The 17359-nt window shown below is 46.8% G+C and overlaps 2 protein-coding genes across 2 annotated transcripts; one reads left to right on the top strand and one right to left on the bottom strand.

Moving 5' to 3' along the window:
• Window positions 1-648, top strand: LOC136466227 (uncharacterized). The gene has a single exon (XM_066464644.1). The coding sequence runs from the start codon at window positions 1-3 to the stop codon at window positions 646-648; it is 648 nt and encodes a 215-aa protein (XP_066320741.1).
• Window positions 649-10293: 9645 nt separating this feature from the next.
• On the bottom strand, window positions 10294-12321 carry LOC136464670 (RING-H2 finger protein ATL13-like). The gene has a single exon (XM_066463633.1). The coding sequence runs from the start codon at window positions 11969-11971 to the stop codon at window positions 10631-10633; it is 1341 nt and encodes a 446-aa protein (XP_066319730.1). The 5' UTR covers window positions 11972-12321; the 3' UTR covers window positions 10294-10630.
• Window positions 12322-17359: the final 5038 nt, after the last annotated feature.

Genomic DNA, 17359 nt, shown 5'->3' on the forward strand with positions numbered 1-17359 from the left:
ATGCAGCCGCCTCCCACGATCGCCAGGCCTACAGCCATTGTTCCTGCTCCGCCACCCCATGACAAGGCAAAAGCTTGCATCTTCCTAAGGCATCATATTCATCCTGACCTGAAGATGGAGTACCTGGAGGTGAAAGACCCTCTGGTACTTTGGGTGAAGCTTCGGGAACACTTTGGCAAGCAGAAGGTAGTGCTTCTCCCACAGGCCAGGCACGATTGGGCACAACTCCGCTTCCTCTACTTCAAGATAGTTGAGGCATATAATACTGCGATTCACCGTATCGTGGCTCAGCTTCGCTTTTGTGACCAGGTCATCATTGAACTCGAGATGATTGAGAAAACTCTCGAGACTTTCTACCCCACCAACATGGTACTCCAGCAGCAGTACCGTAACAACAAGTACATGAAGTACTGTGATCTCATCAATATGCTGCTTGCCGCTGAGGCTCAGAATGAACTCTTGATGAAGAACTTCCACATGCGCCCTACTGGGACACAGGCACATCCTGAAGCACATGCCAGTTTCTGTAACGACAACGGTAAAGGTTCTTTCAAAAACAAGGGCCAAAAGTTTCATGGTCACAAGGGGCAAAAAGGGGGAAAGTTTAAGAATAGAGGCCAGAAGTCCAATGGCAATGGCAAAGGCTAGAAGTTCAATGGTAATGGCAAAGGCAAGTCCCTGGAGGGCTCAAAGGACGAGGCAAGTGGAGGGAAACACTCAAATGAGGGTTGTTTCCGCTGTGGATCCCACCAGCATTGGTCCCGTACTTGCACTACCAACCCACACTTGATTGAGCTATATTAAGAGTGGAAGAAGTGCCAAAACCCAAAGGTACACTTCGTCTAGGCATCTGTCGATGCCGTGATTGGACTACACCTCCTGGAGCCATCAAAGCCTACAGAGAAGCTTGAATCAGCAGCTATGGATGTTGATCATAATGCCACCGACGATCATACTCCTGAAAAGGGAGATGCCTATACTGGTGATGATGATTTTGACCTCAACAATGAGGATCTCCTTGACGAGGAGTAGACCAAGTTATCAGCCATTTATTTATTTGTTAGCCAGTGTGATTTATTTTTAGCAAAACAATTAAAGTCTTGTGTGATGTAATAATGCCCCCGTTGAGCAACTTCATTATTCTGCTAGGATAAACTCTCGGTATGAATGGTTTGGTTCATAGCATTATTTTAATCAATTTATTGTGCTCCCATTGAGCAGCTTTATTATTTTTGTTAGCATTAACTCTCGACATGAATGTCTTGGTGCATAGCATTATTTTAATCAGTTTATCCCTTGTTCGGTTATGTGCTATCTTTTAATCGGCTTGCTATATTGATTATACATGACAGATTAAATTAGTACTATATTTAATAGAACAAGAGTCATACTTTCCATGGAGGCTGAAGAAGAATTTTGCCTGGTTGATAGTGCTGCCATAAATACAATAATTCGAGAGACAAAATATTTTCAGACACTGTAGAAAAAGACTGAAAATATTACCATGATTGTTGGTCGCAACGGCCATATTGTAGGCTCTGGTCGAGCCGTGGTCGTACTCCCTAATAATAACAGCATTTTCATAGAAGAGGCATTTTTGTACCCGGGAGCTGTACATACTCTCCTCACATTCAAAGATATACGCCGTAGTGGCTACCATGTTACAACTGCTGGTGAAAATGGTGTTGAATACCTCTATATCACGACAGCAGACGAATGTGGGACAAAAGTGGTAGAAAAATCGTCGGGCACCTCCTCTAAAATTTACTACACAAAAATGAAACCACCTCAAGAATACGTTGCGATGTCTACTATATATAAAAATCCTGAGTCTTTTATGATCTAGCATGAAAGACTCGGACACCCTGGATTAAGGATGATGCAGAACATCATAAAAGGATCTGTTGGTCATGGCATTAAAACCACACAAATTTCTAAAGACTTTCTATGTGTGTCTTGTGCTAAAGGAAAATTAATAACTAAACCCTCTTACCTAAAGTTAAATGTCGAGTCCCTAGGTTTTCTGGAGAGAATCCAAGGTGACATTTGTGGTCCTATTCACCCTCTATCGGGGCCTTTTAGATACTTTGGTGCTTATAGATGCTTCTACTTGGTGGAGCCATGTATGCCTCTTGTCTACGCGGAACCATGCTTTTGCAAAACTTATTGTCCAAATCATTCGATTGTGTGCTAGCTTTCCAGAGAACCGCATAAAAGTAATCAGGATGGATAATGCTAGAGAGTTAATCTCAAAAGCATTTAATGATTATTGTCTTGCTTTGGGCATAAATGTAGAGCATTTTGTGCCCCATGTGCACACATAAAAATAGGCTTGCTGAATCTTTAATAAAAAGAATAAAATTAATTGTCGAACCGCTTCTATAAGATGGCAGACTTCCAACCAGTTGTTGGGGACATGCAGTGCTGCACGCTGTTGCCATAATCCAGTATAGGCCATCTGCCTCTCACTCTGCCCCATCTGCACGCTGCTGCCTTAATCCAGTTAGCGCGTGGACAACAACCAATGATTTCCCATCTGTGAAAATTTGGCTGTGTTGTATATGTGTTGATATCACCACCCCAACGTACAACTATGGGACCTCATCGGAAGTTGGGGATATATATAGGTTATAACTCTCCATCCATAATCAAATATTTGGAGCCTAAAATCGGAGATCTGTTTACTGCTCGGTACGTTGATATCATCTTCAATGAATAGCATTTCCTGACATTAGGGGGAGGATTGTACCTTAATAATAAAGAATGTCGAGAAAAAGATTGGACTGCCAGCAACATTCATTCGCTTGATCCACGCACTAAAGATATTGAACTTGAAGTTCAAAGAATAATAAACCTATAACAATTAGCGAATAATCTACCAGACGCATTTACTGATATAAGAGGAGTGTCAAAATCGTATATTCTTGCGGCTAATGCACCGGAGAGAGTGGAGATACCCCTGGAGGGCATGAACTCTACCCAAATCCCCAATCCTAGGAAAAGGGGGAGAGATCCGGATGACTCGGCACAAGCCAAGCGGGGACACCCGTAAAGCCAAGTTGTTAGAGAGAACGCATTACGCTCCTATTCAGTCATCCCAGCAATGACACATCCTAAAGGTGAAAGTCATAGTGCAAATGTGCGCACAAATACAAATAATAGCACAAGGACAATGGAACAAACAAGATCGAGTAATTTGGGAAATCATGATGAGCTAGATGATTAAATTGAAGAAATTGCCATAAATTATGCTAAATCTGGAGAACTATATAACAGAAAGAATACAGATGTCGACATTAATTTCGTCTCTAAGATCACGGAAGCGATTAATGAGGATTCTGAACCAAAGTCCATGGAAGAGTGCCGGAAGCACTCAGATTGGGTCAAATGGAAAGAAGCAATAGAGATGAAATTGCGCTCGCTTTCTAAGAGGCAAGTATTCGGGCCTGTCGCTCGCACACTCTCCAAAGTATTCCCTGTAGGATACAAATGGGTGTTTGTTCAAAAGAAATATGAGAACAATGTGATGGTGAGATACAAAGCGAGGCTCGTAGCACAAGGGTGAAAGGTCCTAATATGGCTAGAGGGGGGTGAATAGCCTATTTAAAAATCTATAAATCAACTAGAGCAATTTGATTAGTATGACAAATAGCGAAATGTAAACTTGTTCTAGCTCTACAAGGGTTGCAAGCCAACTATCCAATAATTCTAGTTGCAATGATTACTAGGCACACAACTTGCAATGTTATTACTCACAAAGAGCTCTCAATTTTGCTACTCTAAAGAGCTCCACTAGATGAACTTAAAATAACAAAGCAAGCTCTCAATTCTAATTACACTAAAGAGCTTTCCACAACTAGTTTGCAAAAATATAAATGAGTGAGTAGGGTGATTGTACCGCCGTGTAGAGGAGTGAACCAATCACAAGGTGAATATTAAATCAATCACCAGGAGAATACCAAATGGCAAGAGACAACCAATTTTCTCCCGAGGTTCACGTCCTTGTCAACACGCTACGTCCCCGTTGTGTCAACCAACACTTGGTGGTTCGACGGCTAAGAGGTGTTGCACAAACCTCGTCCACATAATTTGGACACCGCAAGTACCTACCCACAAGTGAGGTAACTCAATGACACGAGCAATCCACTAGAGTTACCTTTCGGCGCTCCGCCGGGGAAGGTACAAATCCTCTCACAATCACTGAAGATGGCCACGAACAATCACCGACTCGTGCCAATCCTCCTCCGCTGCACCAAGCCGTCTAGGTGGTGGCAACCACCAAGAGCAACAAGTGAATCCCGCAGCAAAATACGAACACCAAGTGCCTCTAGATGTAATCACTCAAGCAATGCACTTGGATTCTCTCATAATCTCACAATGATGATGAAACAATAATGGAGATGAGTGGGAGGGCTTTGGCTAAGCTCACAAGGTTGCTATGTCAATGCAAATGTCCAAGAGCGTGAGCTTGAGCCGGTCATGGGGCTTAAATAGAAGTCCCCATGAAATAGAGCAGTTGTACCCCTTCACTGGGCACAACTAGGGGTGACCGGACGCTCCGGTCAGTTCAACCGGACGTAGGACCCTAGCGCTCGGTCGCCCGATGCTTGCCACGTGTCATCGGCTTCAAACGCCGATCACCCGATCTCAACGGTCAAGTGATGACCGAATGCGTCAGTTAGAAAGTGACCGGACGCAGGACCTTAGCGTCCGGTCGTTTCCAGTAAGGTTCCAAATGTGAAATTTCACGACCGGACGCGTCTGGTCATGCTTGACCAGACTCACTCGGCGTCCAGTCACTCAACGTTTCCTCTGTGCGCCTCATGTCAGCGTACGTCAGCACTGACCGGACTCAGATCATGAGCGTCCGGTCAGTTTACACGCCAGCGTCCGGTCATAAGACCGAGACCGTGTGCTTACTGCTATCACTGACTGGACTCTGAACCCAGCGTCCGGTCACTCTGTGAACCCCTGTCTTTTCTGTATAGGGCACCGGTGAAGTTTCTAACCCTTGCTCAAATGTGCCAACCACCAAGTGTATCACCTTGTGCACATGTGTTAGCATATTTTCACAAGCATTTTAAGGGTGTTAGCACTCCACTAAATCCTAAATGCATATGCAATGAGTTAGAGCATCTAGTGGCACTTTGATAACCGCATTTTAATACGAGTTTCACCTCTCTTAATAGTACGGCTATCTAACCTAAATGTGATCACACTCGTTAAGTATCTTGATCACCGAAACAAAATGGCTCCTACTATTTATACCTTTGCCTTGAGCCTTTTGTTTTTCTCTTTCTTCTTTTCAAGTTCAAGCATTTGATCATCACCATGCCATCACCATCGTCATGATCTTCGCCATTGCTTCATCACTTGGAGTAGTGCTACCTATCTCATAATTACTTTGATAAACTAGGTTAGCACTTAGGGTTTCATCAATTAACCAAAACCAAACTAGAGCTTTCAAAGGGTTCACACAGAGACCTAGCATAGATTATGATGAAACATATTCTCCAGTTGTGAGTGGCATAACATTCCGATATTTAATATCTATGATAGCAGGCTTAAATTTGAAAATGCAGATGATGAACGTAGTGACCGTGTATCTGTGTGGGTCGCTAGATTCACACACACACACACACACACACACACACACACACACACACACACACACACACATATATATATATATATATATATATATATATATATATATATATATATATATAGGACGAGGCTAAAATGCATCTGGGTGTATTCTGTGAAGCGAGTGCACCCGACACGCGAGCGCGAGCCACGAGACGCGCGGAACGCGGCGAGTGGCAAGCGCGGTGTAAGTCCACGCTCCTGCATGCAAAACTAAATGAAGACAACCAACTACGTGATGCCACCTAACTACTCAACCCATCCACCAGGAAGCATGCATGTAGGGAATCTTTTGTTGATTCGAAACGAAAAAATGCGATATCTTCTAAACCATATATCCGATTTTAGTTCTGTTTGAAGTAGGTTGTTGAAAAAATATGCTTAACAAAACGAGATCCATGAAGACTGTATTTGACGAAGTTTTTTCTTTCAAATATGTAATTGTAATATGTTGTACTATGAGTTGCAAGCACTTCTACAACACAATTGCAACTTGGCTGTAGCGTATTTAGCACTGGTTGCAATGAAGGCTGTATTTGATGAAGTTTTTTCTTTCAAATACGTAATTGCAATATGTTGTACTATGAGTTACAAGCACTTCTACAACACAATTACAACTTGGCTGTAGCGTATTTAGCACTGGTTGCAATGAAGACTGTATTTGATGAAGTTTTTTTTTCAAATACGTAATTGCAATATGTTGTACTACGAGTTGCAAGCACTTCTATAACACAATTGCAACTTGGATGTAGCGTATTTAGCACTGGTTGCAATGAATGTTATATTTGATGAAGTTTTTTTTAAATACGTAATTGTAATATGTTGTACTATGAGTTGCAAGCACTTCTACAACACAATTGCAACTTGGCTATAGCGTATTTAACACTGGTTGCAATGATGGCTGTATTTGATAAAGTTTTTTCTTTCAAATACGTAATTGCAATATGTTGTACTATGAGTTGCAAGCACTTCTACAACACAATTGCAACTTGGTTGTTGCGTATTTAGCACTGGTTGCAATGAAGGCTGTATTTGATGAAGTTTTTTTTTCAAATACGTAATTGCAATATGTTGTACTATGAGTTGCAAGCACTTCTACAATACAATTGTAACTTGGCTGTAGCGTATTTAGCACTGGCTGCAATGAAGGCTGTATTTGATGAAGTTTTTTTTCAAATACGTAATTGCAATATGTTGTACTATGAGTTGCAAGCACTTCTACAACATAATTACAACTTGGCTGTAGCGTATTTAGCACTGGTTGCAATGAAGGTTGTATTTGATGAAGTTTTTTTTTCAAATACGTAATTGCAATATGTTGTACTATGAGTTGCAAGCACTTCGACAACACAATTGCAACTTGGTTGTAGCGTATTGAGCACTAGTTGCAATGAAGGTTGTATTTGATGAAGTTTTTTTTTCAAATACAGTTGCTACTCAGAATTGCAACTTGGTGTGATTATAGTGACCAGATGCATATAATACACAGAGTTATAACTAGTTGCAACTAGGTGATAGACAGAGTTGCAATCGGTAGTACATTGACATGCAAATTGTTTAAAAGATAAAAAATATATCTATATTGGATCTAATTTTGCTCAGAATATTTTATTGAGTCGGATGCAACAAACGGTTTGTCACTCGGGGTTACGGTTTAGGAGAAAAATTATTTCAAAGATTCGAACCAACAAAAAATTCCATGCATGCATGTATTCGCTTGGGCACGCTGATTGCTCCAAGTTGGTGCGCCCGCCAGCCTGGGTGCATTCTATATATAGGATGTACACACACAGATATATATATATATATGAAAGTCCCAGATAGACTAAAAATTTTGGATTCTAAAACAAATCTCAACATGTACAGTGTTAAGTTGCAGAGGGCACTGTACATGCTTAAACAGTCTGGCCGAATGTGGTACAATCGGCTAAGTAACTTCCTCCTGAGGAAGGGATACGTTAATGATACTGATTCTCCCGGTGTATTTATTAGAAAATCCCATAAGGGTTTTTGTATTATTTCAGTCTATGTTGATGACTTAAATATCATAGGCTGTAAAGAAGACACTGAGGAAGCAAGCGCCTACCTCAAGGCGGAGTTTGAAATGATAAACTTGGGTAGAACCAAGTTTTGCTTGGGCCTGTAGATCGAGCATCTCCCTAGAGGAATTTTTGTACACCACTCTACCTACATGAAAGAGATTTTAGAAAGATTTAATATGTCAAAGGCTCATCCTATGAAAACCCCGATGGTTGTCAGATCACTTGAGGAGGACAAAGACCCATTTAGATCGAGAAGTGATGACGAGAAGCCTTTATCACCCGAAGTTCCCTATTTGAGCGCTATTGGAGCACTGATGTACCTTGCGTACTGCACTAGGCCTGATATTGCATTCGTAGTGAATTTGCTAGCTCGTCACAATGTGAACCCAACCAGAAGACATTGGGTAGGTGTTAAGACAATACTTAGATACCTGAATGACACCCAAGATCTTGGCTTGTATTTCTCGAAGAATCAGGATCTAAGATTGGTTGGCTATGCAGATGCTGGATATCTATCTGAACCGCATAATGCAAGATCTCAAACTGGTTTTGTATTTCTCTATGGTGGTACTGCTATATCATGGACATCTTGCAAACAAACCATGGTAGCAACATCAACAAACCACTCAGAGATTATTGCGCTATATGAAGCCGCACGTGAATGTGCTTAGCTACGACGGATGACTAACCATATCCAGAAGTTATGTGGTCTTAGTACCGTGGATACCTCCACTATTATCTATGAGGATAATGCAGCATGTGTTGCACAAATACAAACGGGCTATATTAAGAATAATATGACTAAGCATATATCTTCTAAATTTTTCTATACTCACGAACTCCAGAAGCAGGGTGAGGTAAATATCTTGAAAGTCCAGCCATGTAACAATGTAGCAGATTTGTTCACTAAGTCTTTATCAGCTACTACATTCAGAAAATGTATCCATAATATTGGTATAAGACGACTGAGAGACCTACAAAGTTTAGGGAGAGATCGCCCTTGAATTGCCCTTATTACTGGATCCAGAAGACCATGAAATTTATAGTCCTGAAGATTATAAAATATCCCGAAGACAACCGTTGTACTCTTTTTTCCATAAATGAGTTTTTTCAAAAGTTTCTCATAATGGTTTTTAATGAGGCAACAAGTGTAATACATCTAGCAGCACTATGTACTCTTTCTCCATATTTTCCCACTGGATTTTTAGAAGTTTTAATGAGGCATGAGTTGATCGCGGTATTCATCCAAGGGGAGTGTTGATAAACAATAACCCTAAGATAATTATGGGCTCATACCAAATATACCCCCGAAGGGTTAAGACTATATAAAGGAACCAGTATCCATCTATAATGAAAAAGAGATAAGAGTTCCACGATATTTGCTCTCCTATGTGTTCATCTGGTGTGCTATTGGGACGAGATACGGGAAATCATGTATCAGCCTATTCGTTTCGTCGTAAACGATCGTGAATTATTTACTGCTGGCTGATTTGGTGTGAGAGAAAAATATTGTTCTAGCTTATAATCCATAATCGTATTTGAGCAAACGAAGAGGCTGTATAACTTCTCATCTGCTGCGGCCTGCGGGGAGGGAAAGGAACCGCATCAGGGATCCGCAACACCGCTAGTACTTAAACACTAAGGACTTTTTCTGCACAAGCTCTGCAAAAGCAGGGCGCGGAATAATCCGGAGTAAACCTGTGAACGTGGGTTAGATGCGTTTGACTTGATTTGCAGCACGTGGTGCGCTTGCATTAACCACCGCTTTGCTCGAAAGCGGAATAATTAACAAAGCGAGATGCAGAGATCCATCTTTGCCCACTGAGTAGTAGTACGAAGTGCATTAATTGTCTGTTGGAACAGCCTGTGACCTGAAGGACTCCACCGTTTCCGTTGCTACCAGTGGTGATGCAAGAACAGCTCACCAGTGTCCAAAAACAGATGATGAGGGGCAGAGAACATCTTGTCCTCCTATTGTCACTGGTACAGCCACTGGACCAGTTCTCCTACCGACTGACCCCATTTCCATGGCACGCATAAAAGCGTTACTACCTGAATTAGAGCTCAACTTCAAAGTTCAAATCACCAGTGTGTTCTACGCCTACTTAACACTACACTTGAATCGTTGGAACCAGAAAAATAAATTCAGGATCGTGCGTATCAAAATGTATATACTAGCCGTCAGAGTAGCAGAGGAGAGAGAATCTCTGTTGAGAGCTGAGCGGGTGCCTCCTTTACAGGTCAGGAGGTTAAGTAAAGATGCATGCCACCTTCCTAAACTTGACGGCACGCCTGCGTTGCCGCTTCTGAAAAGGAGAGAGACATCCTGCCAGAATTCCAAATACATGCAGGAGCAAACAAAGGAGCACGCCGCGGTGCACTGCTGCTGCTGCGCGCAGCATGCAACGCTTGCAGCTCACATGCCCGTCACCGGCCGATCCGATGCGCGGATCCAACCAAACGCCCTTTTTCCTTGCGTGTAGGTGCAGAGCAGCCAGCGGCTCCTTTCTTTGCCCCGGAGGACTACTCCCATAGCGATCCTCTTGGACACGGTTTCTGAATCTCTGAGCAGCAACGCAAACAACGTCTACTGTTTCAGAAGCTGTTGTTAGCTGCATTAGCAACTGAGAAGGGAACTGTTAGTTCCAGTTTATGACCTGCATATGTTTGTCTCGGTAGCAGCTGAAGCTGATTTCGCTGTTTCTCTGTTCAGTTCATCGCTGCTTCTGACGAGTCCTGATCTGGGAGGGGGTTCCTCGCTGCTAAAATGAAGCCGGAATCGAATGCACAAGCGAAAGAAAGAATTTTTCAGAGCCTTTTGGGTTTTACAAATTTCTAGCTATTGCAATCACTACTCACTACCACCAATCTGCCAAAAGAGCACAAAAGAACTTCTTTGCCTTTTTTTTCTTCTTCTCTTCATTCAAATAATCGTGCGCTGATCATGAACAGTCCCCGACTCTGCTCTGTTGCCGGCCTCCGACGACCCAGAGCAGGGTCCTCCTCGCGAAGGACGGCCTCTCCTCCGCCAGCGACGACACGACACTGTTGCCGCCGCAGCTCCCGGCCTCAACGTCCCAGTCCGCCTCGCTCCCGCTCTTCCTGTCCTTCCCGTCTCCCTCGTCCTTGCTGCTCACGGGCCACCGGAACGACACCGCGCGCCTCTCGCCGGCCGCGTCGGGGTCCTTCTTGGACGCCGGCACCATCCAAATCTTCGACACGGAGAAGCTGTCCTTGGCGAGCTTCGCCGTGGCCGCGTCCGACTGCAGAAGCTGCTGCTTGTGCGCTGCTGCTGGGAATGGCAGGCGTAGCGAGGTCTCCCCGCGCTTGGACGCGCCGAACTCGCACTCCGACATGGCGCCGCGGCGGCGCGACTTGGACACCGCGGGCTTCTTCTTGGGCGGCTTGATCGCCACGCGGAGCGAGGCGCGGTCGTCCATAACGTACTCGTAGGACCCCATGGAGTGGCACCTTCTCTGCCCGAGACCTTCCTTGGCACGGGCACTGGCGTCGCTGTCGCCGTCGCCACTGGTCCCTGCTCCGTCCGCTGCTGCTTTGGCGGTGGCGCTGTTGCCTTCGACGCACTTGAACTTCCCCAGCTTCACCTCGACCACTTCCTCCGCTCCTTCCTGCGCCACCGTGGCCCCAGCGCTTGGCTCGCCGTCGGCGTCGTCAGTGGCCCGAGCCGCCGACGCGGCCATGTCGCGCGTGCTGTCGGACTCGAGCACCATCACGACGGGGCTGCACGTCGGCGAGAGCTCGGCGAGGAGGCTCCGGCGGCAGAGCGGGCAGGTGGAGTGGGACAGCAGCCACGTGTCGATGCACTCGAGGTGGAACGCGTGGCTGCACTTGGGCAGCAGCCGGAGCTGGTCGTCGGGCGAGAACTCGCACAGGCACACGGCGCAGTCGAACGGGTCCTTGCCCTCCCCGTGCCCGCCCCCGTCGCCGACGACGTTGCGGTAGAGGAACACCGGGAGCGCGTCGATGAAGGCCTGGTCCACGCCGGCGTCGTGCAGGTGGAAGAGCTGCTGCAGCTGGCCCTGGAACGCCGTGACGCTGTCAGCGTCCTCCCGCGCGCGGCTGCGGCGCCGGCGCAGCCGTAGCAGGTGGCGCACCAGCAGGTGCACCAGGCCGCAGACGAAGAAGACGATCGCCAGGATCGCCACGATGAAGACGATGCTGGGGCTTATCTTGGTCTCCACGTTGTCGAGCGCCGACGACGCGGGCGGCGGCGGCGACGGCGGCGGCGGAGGCATCAACCACGAAGAATTGCCACCGCTCATTATCCTACATACAGCCTGGACCTGGATCAACCAATCAGTCGCACAGCTCGCCAAGGTACAGGGAGATCACAGGAGAGAAGCTTCGCCTTTGCTTGATGGCAAATCCAAACCATGGAATGGGAAGGAATGAAATCCTTCCTTTTGGGGAAAAATCAAATTGCTGCGCATGTGCTAGGATTTGGGGAAGGATCTTGGCATGGCCATCGTGGAGGAGGAGGAAGAAGAGGAGGAGGTGTCCGCGAATTCTTGGACCTTTTGCGGGTGCCGGGGGCAGGTGGTGGAGCGACGCAACAAAAGAAAGAGCACTAGTAGACGAGTCCTGGCTACAAGTACTTGCAGTTGCAGTGCAGGTTTAGAGGCGAGGGAAGGGAAGCTTTGCGTGAGAAGCCACAGCCAAATACTCAATTGTAATCAGGATTAGAATTAGAAAAGGACAGCGTGCATTAGGTGTGGGTTAGCAGCACCGCCCCCGACCTGTGGCCTGCGCGGGACACGCGAGCGTGGGTGGGTCACTCTGCTGAGGTCAGAGAAAACAAACAATTCGGTGCTGATGTTCGTTGATGTGTTGAGATCGACACCCTTTTCTTTTTGCTGGTTATGTCGGTGTTTTTACCTTCTTGTTTTATGGTGATTCTTTCCTTGATGTTGATGGATCCAGTCCCTAGAACAAGCAGGCATATTTAACCGCGTTGACTTTTGCAGAGTTAACAAAAGGCTGTGTGCGATTCTCGCTGAGCGCAGTGTACGCGTACCGTGCGCACGAGTACTACTACGCCTCTCCGATTTGTTTCTGGAGGATACGGGCATACTGCCCGCTCCCTCTCGCTGCTACCGTCGTGCCGTCGTCGTGTACTTTCTCTTGCACTTGCTGGGGTCGCATTGACCTTCAACCGCTACCGGTGCGGTGCAGTGTCGGGACGACATGGAGGAGTCACGAGGTCGGCAGCGGGCAGACAGACACGCTGCCAGACAGGGGCACAGAGCGGCGATCCGTTCCTGCAGTCGTGACAGGCGCGCGATCCACCATATCCACTATTCCACTCCATGCTGCCAAACAAACGAAAGAAACCATGGAAGAGGTTGCTGGCTCTGCGATCGATCGACCGTTTCGAACGGCACTGTCGGAAACGTGGGGAAGGTTCAGCCGCGTTGCGCATAAACGAGGGGGCGCAACGGATGCTGCCGGATCTGCGAGAAATGTACGCGGACACATGGAGCAGGGCCGAATTGATGGCGTGGTTTGGGATTGGGAGCGATGATGTTGTGTGGTACGGACAGGAGGACTGCACGGTCGCTTGTGAAATTTCCATGGCAGCTTCTGTGATCTCCTGGCTCTCATGTCAGGGTCCTCCTAGGCGAAAGGCCAAAGGCGAACAGAGATCACATATAGGGATGGGTATCGTTAACCAAAAGACCATTTTTTGTGACAGTTAACCAAAAGACCATAAAACGAACCAGAATGCCCGGAAAGGAGCTGAAAATTTTACTTTGGACCAAGTTCTAAGTCCAACTGTAATTCCGACTAGTTCAATTTTTAGCCTTGGGTAACCGAAATACGAGTTCTAGGCCTAACAATAGTTTTCAACTCAAGCTCATTTAACACAACCTTAGCACATCTACACCGCCTAGCCGCTCCACCCTCTCACGGTCTCACCCTCCACCCAGTCGACCCACCCTCTCTCCCCATGCATGTGCAGCCCCCAAGTCCCAATAGTCATTGCAGCCTTTGAGGGATAGGACGACCGTCGCCCATAGATCCCCCACCTGAGCTCTTCTCCTCTAGCTGATATTGACGCCAAGCCCTAGTCCTTGCTCCTGGTACTACACCCTCCATTTTTGCTTTGCATTGTTGCTGGTGGCTCAACACGACAGTGTCACACAGTGGACTCTTCCTATCGTGCGCGTCGCATGCACAACAACGGACAAGGGCGGCGCCACCAAGCCCCTTCTCTCCCTTTTAATTATGCAGATCTAGGCAACGATGGTAACAAGCTAACGGCTTAGCAGCTTGACGATTGTTGGCGCCAATACGCTGCACAGCTATTCTAACTTATGTTGATGTAGTTTTTGGGAGGTCAACGTACCAAAGGCGAGGACACATGAAAAGCTCCGGTGCTCTAATTTGTGTTGTTTTATACTTCATTCGTTGATATGTAATATTTTTTGTTCGCGTTTATGGGTAGCTCGTTTAGTTCGGTCATAACAAATGACTGAGCCAGACCTAAAATACTTAATCGCCAGATAGAAATCGATCTAACTTAGAGCCAAGTCATTTTGGTCTTTTTTTGGAATCAAACTTTGCAAATCACCGAGAAACCAAACTGATCATTTAGATCTGACTGAGTGGCCATTTCTAGGCATTAAGGGTGTGCGGGAGAGACGTGACAAAGGGAGCAGAGAGCACCACTGTCCACTGGGGCAGGGAGCCAACGGTCCCAATCCGGAGGCGCGGCGTTCAAATCCAGATGCTTCTGTGTGACGGTGGTGAGTAGACTTGCTTGGCCGACTGACGGCGATGGAGTAGGTCTGTACCCCCTGCCCCAGTGATTTGACTTGGCCAGATTCCAGAAACCTTTTGCCGCGGCAGGCCCCAAAAGCGCCCATCAATTCCCTGCTCGTGCTGCAAGACACACGCAGCGCAGGCGGAGCCAAGGTGGCAAGCTGCATGGCCAGGCCAGGCCAAGCGCCCAAGCCACCAGCTGCTGCTGCTGCTGGTGCTGCCCCGTGATACTCTGCTGGCTGGACAGGCCAAAAAGCTTGCAGCACAGCAAGTCAGCAGGTCAAAGCTTTGATCAAGTTCAGAAAGGAAAAAAGATTACAGTTACAGTACGAAGATTGCAGAAAAGTTACAGCTCTGCAACACCGCAGCAGCGAAAGTTTCACCTTCGGACCTTCCCGTGTTTGGACGAAAATGGAGACGAGATAAAAAAAAAAAATCTTCCTTTTTCCGCGTAGAGCCATCGAGTACAAGTGAAAAAACAGCTCCGCACCCGCAAGGCACGGTGGTAGCGAGCAGGACTAGTCGACCACATTCCCAGATTCCAGCCGAGCTAAACGCCTAACGCACGGTCAAAGTGTACTCCTACTCATCAGCCAAAGTTTAGGAGTAGCTCAAATCGTGCTGCCACTGCCAGTGCATGCCGCAAGCCACCTGGGCTAGACTGGAAGTGCAAGTGCCATCACCATGGCCTAGCTGTCACGGTGTACACTGTTGCTAGTACTAGTGGTGGTGTGGCCACTAAACTCGATAATAAACGGAGGTCAGCTCAGCTCAGCTAGCGTCTGTATGCACGGATTATGGGGGTGTTTGACATCGGACGAGGCACAGGGGAGTACACTGCTGAGCAAACACGACGCGCTCTCAGAACTCGTGCGCCCGGCAAAGATGGGACCGACGGCCCGGAACCGAGGCCATCGATCCACTCGATTCACCTTCCAAAGGGTGCGTTTAGATCCAAAAAATTTTGGATTTTGGCTCACTGTAGCATTTCGTTTGTATTTGGTAATTAGTGTCTAATTATGGACTAATTAGGTTCAAAAGTTTCGTCTCGCGATTTCTCGACCAACTGTGTAATTAGTTTTTTTTTTCGTCTACATTTAGTACTCCATGCATGTACCGCAAGATTCGATGTGACAGTTACTATGCAAATTTTTTTGGCAACTAAACAGGGCCTTAGTCTTCTGTTCTCGCCTCGGGTTCACGGCCACCCCCCCGCCCATGGGGTCTCGGGGGCCGGGACCGGAAGCCCCTGCTCGCTTCGTGGCCTCGTGGCCTGCCCCCCCGCATCCACCTTAATTGTCCCCGCTGATGACGACGAGCAGTAATACGGGAGTTTAATTGCCTCGGGATTCTCCGCTCCTTCGTTCAAACTGTCATTTTCTCTACAAACGGAGGAGGATTAGTTTTTACGATGGCCCTGTTCGTTTTGCTGAGATTACTGTTCGCTGATTTGTTGTATTGTTCGTTCGCTAAAATAGTACGGCTTATAAGACAAGCGAACGTGGTCTATCTGGCTGGGCGAAAAAACTCACCGCTTAATTTATCTGCATGTCCATTTGAAACCCAAGCTTCCGCCGCGGATGCTTGCTCTCTCTCTCTCTCCAACTGCAATGCATGCAGTGCAGTACATGTGCATGGCATCGTTTTCGTGTCTGAGAGAGGGTCACAGGTTTAGAATCACAACCACGGTTAGCCCCAGCACAGCACAGATCGATTTGATGCTGGTGTCGTGCCCCGGTTCATGCATTTCGAGACCGGCCAGTACACCGCTCCAAGAGTAGGGAGTGGTTGTTAGCCGTGGAGCCCGTTCTGTCTGGCGTTAGTACACGTATATGCATCATAATACTACTACCACTCATGATATCTTTTCATGTGATATCGGTATCGGGATAAATAATTCGATTCCGTGGCCTAATGTAATAATTGCCTCGCGAGCCAGCTGCTAATCTTGTTCTCTTCTGCGTAGCAGCCTAGCAGCCAACCGAACGAGTGGCCCCTGGTTGTTGGCCATCTGAAACCGTGCTCACGACGGATCGCAGGGATAGGAATGAAAACGGACACAAACATCTGAGAAATCCCTTCTGCCGTTTCTATTTCTACGTTCTTTAGCGGAGGAAATGGGTAATGCCAAGCGGCGAAGAATCGGAACCCAGATTCGTTTTTCGAGGTGCAGGCCTTTAGTCGTTTGATTTGACGAAGCGTGTCAGCCTAGCTCAACAGATTTTCATGTAAACAAACACGCGCGGGTGCAGCCTGGCGGGCTGGCCCGACGGTTGGCCCAAACAGGCCTGCACATCTGCTGGCTGCACCAAGCCGTAGCCAGTCGCCGGCTTTGCAGCAGCCCATAAGCACAGCACAAACAGTACGCCGCCAGTACTGCAGCGCACGTCAGGCTCCGGGCCCTCTAATAAGGGCGTCCCAACAAAGCCTGTTCTGATGGTGCTGATATGATCGTATATGATCGTAAATTATTACTGCTAGCTGGTTTGATGTGAGAGAAACAAATGCGGAAACTAGATTTACGAACTAGATTTCTTGGCGATGGGAGCCAGCTCAAAAGGTATTCGATAAATCTAACCTGAAGCCAATAGTACGTCGGGAGACGTTGCTTCTACCAGGGTAAATAACTTCGATCCACCTAAGATAAGCAGAATGGAGAACAAAGGATCGGATACTTGGAATATTGCGAACTATTCATCTCCTCAGAATAACTTGAAGTGCTCGTTGTCAATACATCTTGAGGGGCGCTTCACTTATCTATAAGGGATAAGTCTATAAAGGAGATGTTCTTACTAGCTTTCATTTTCTGGCATTGCTCTCTCTAATCTAGTCCCAATCAAACCGTAGATCCGGGTATAACCATGCCAGACTAGATTAGAATGACAAAG

This window comes from Miscanthus floridulus, chromosome 7 (genome assembly GCF_019320115.1).
Source record: "Miscanthus floridulus cultivar M001 chromosome 7, ASM1932011v1, whole genome shotgun sequence".
NCBI lineage: Eukaryota > Viridiplantae > Streptophyta > Magnoliopsida > Poales > Poaceae > Miscanthus > Miscanthus floridulus.

Coding starts and splice junctions, on each gene's coding strand:
- LOC136466227 (XM_066464644.1), top strand. CDS start 1: ATGCAGCCGCCTCCCACGATCGCCAGGCCTACAGCCATTGTTCCTGCT.
- LOC136464670 (XM_066463633.1), bottom strand. CDS start 11,971: ATGAGCGGTGGCAATTCTTCGTGGTTGATGCCTCCGCCGCCGCCGTCG.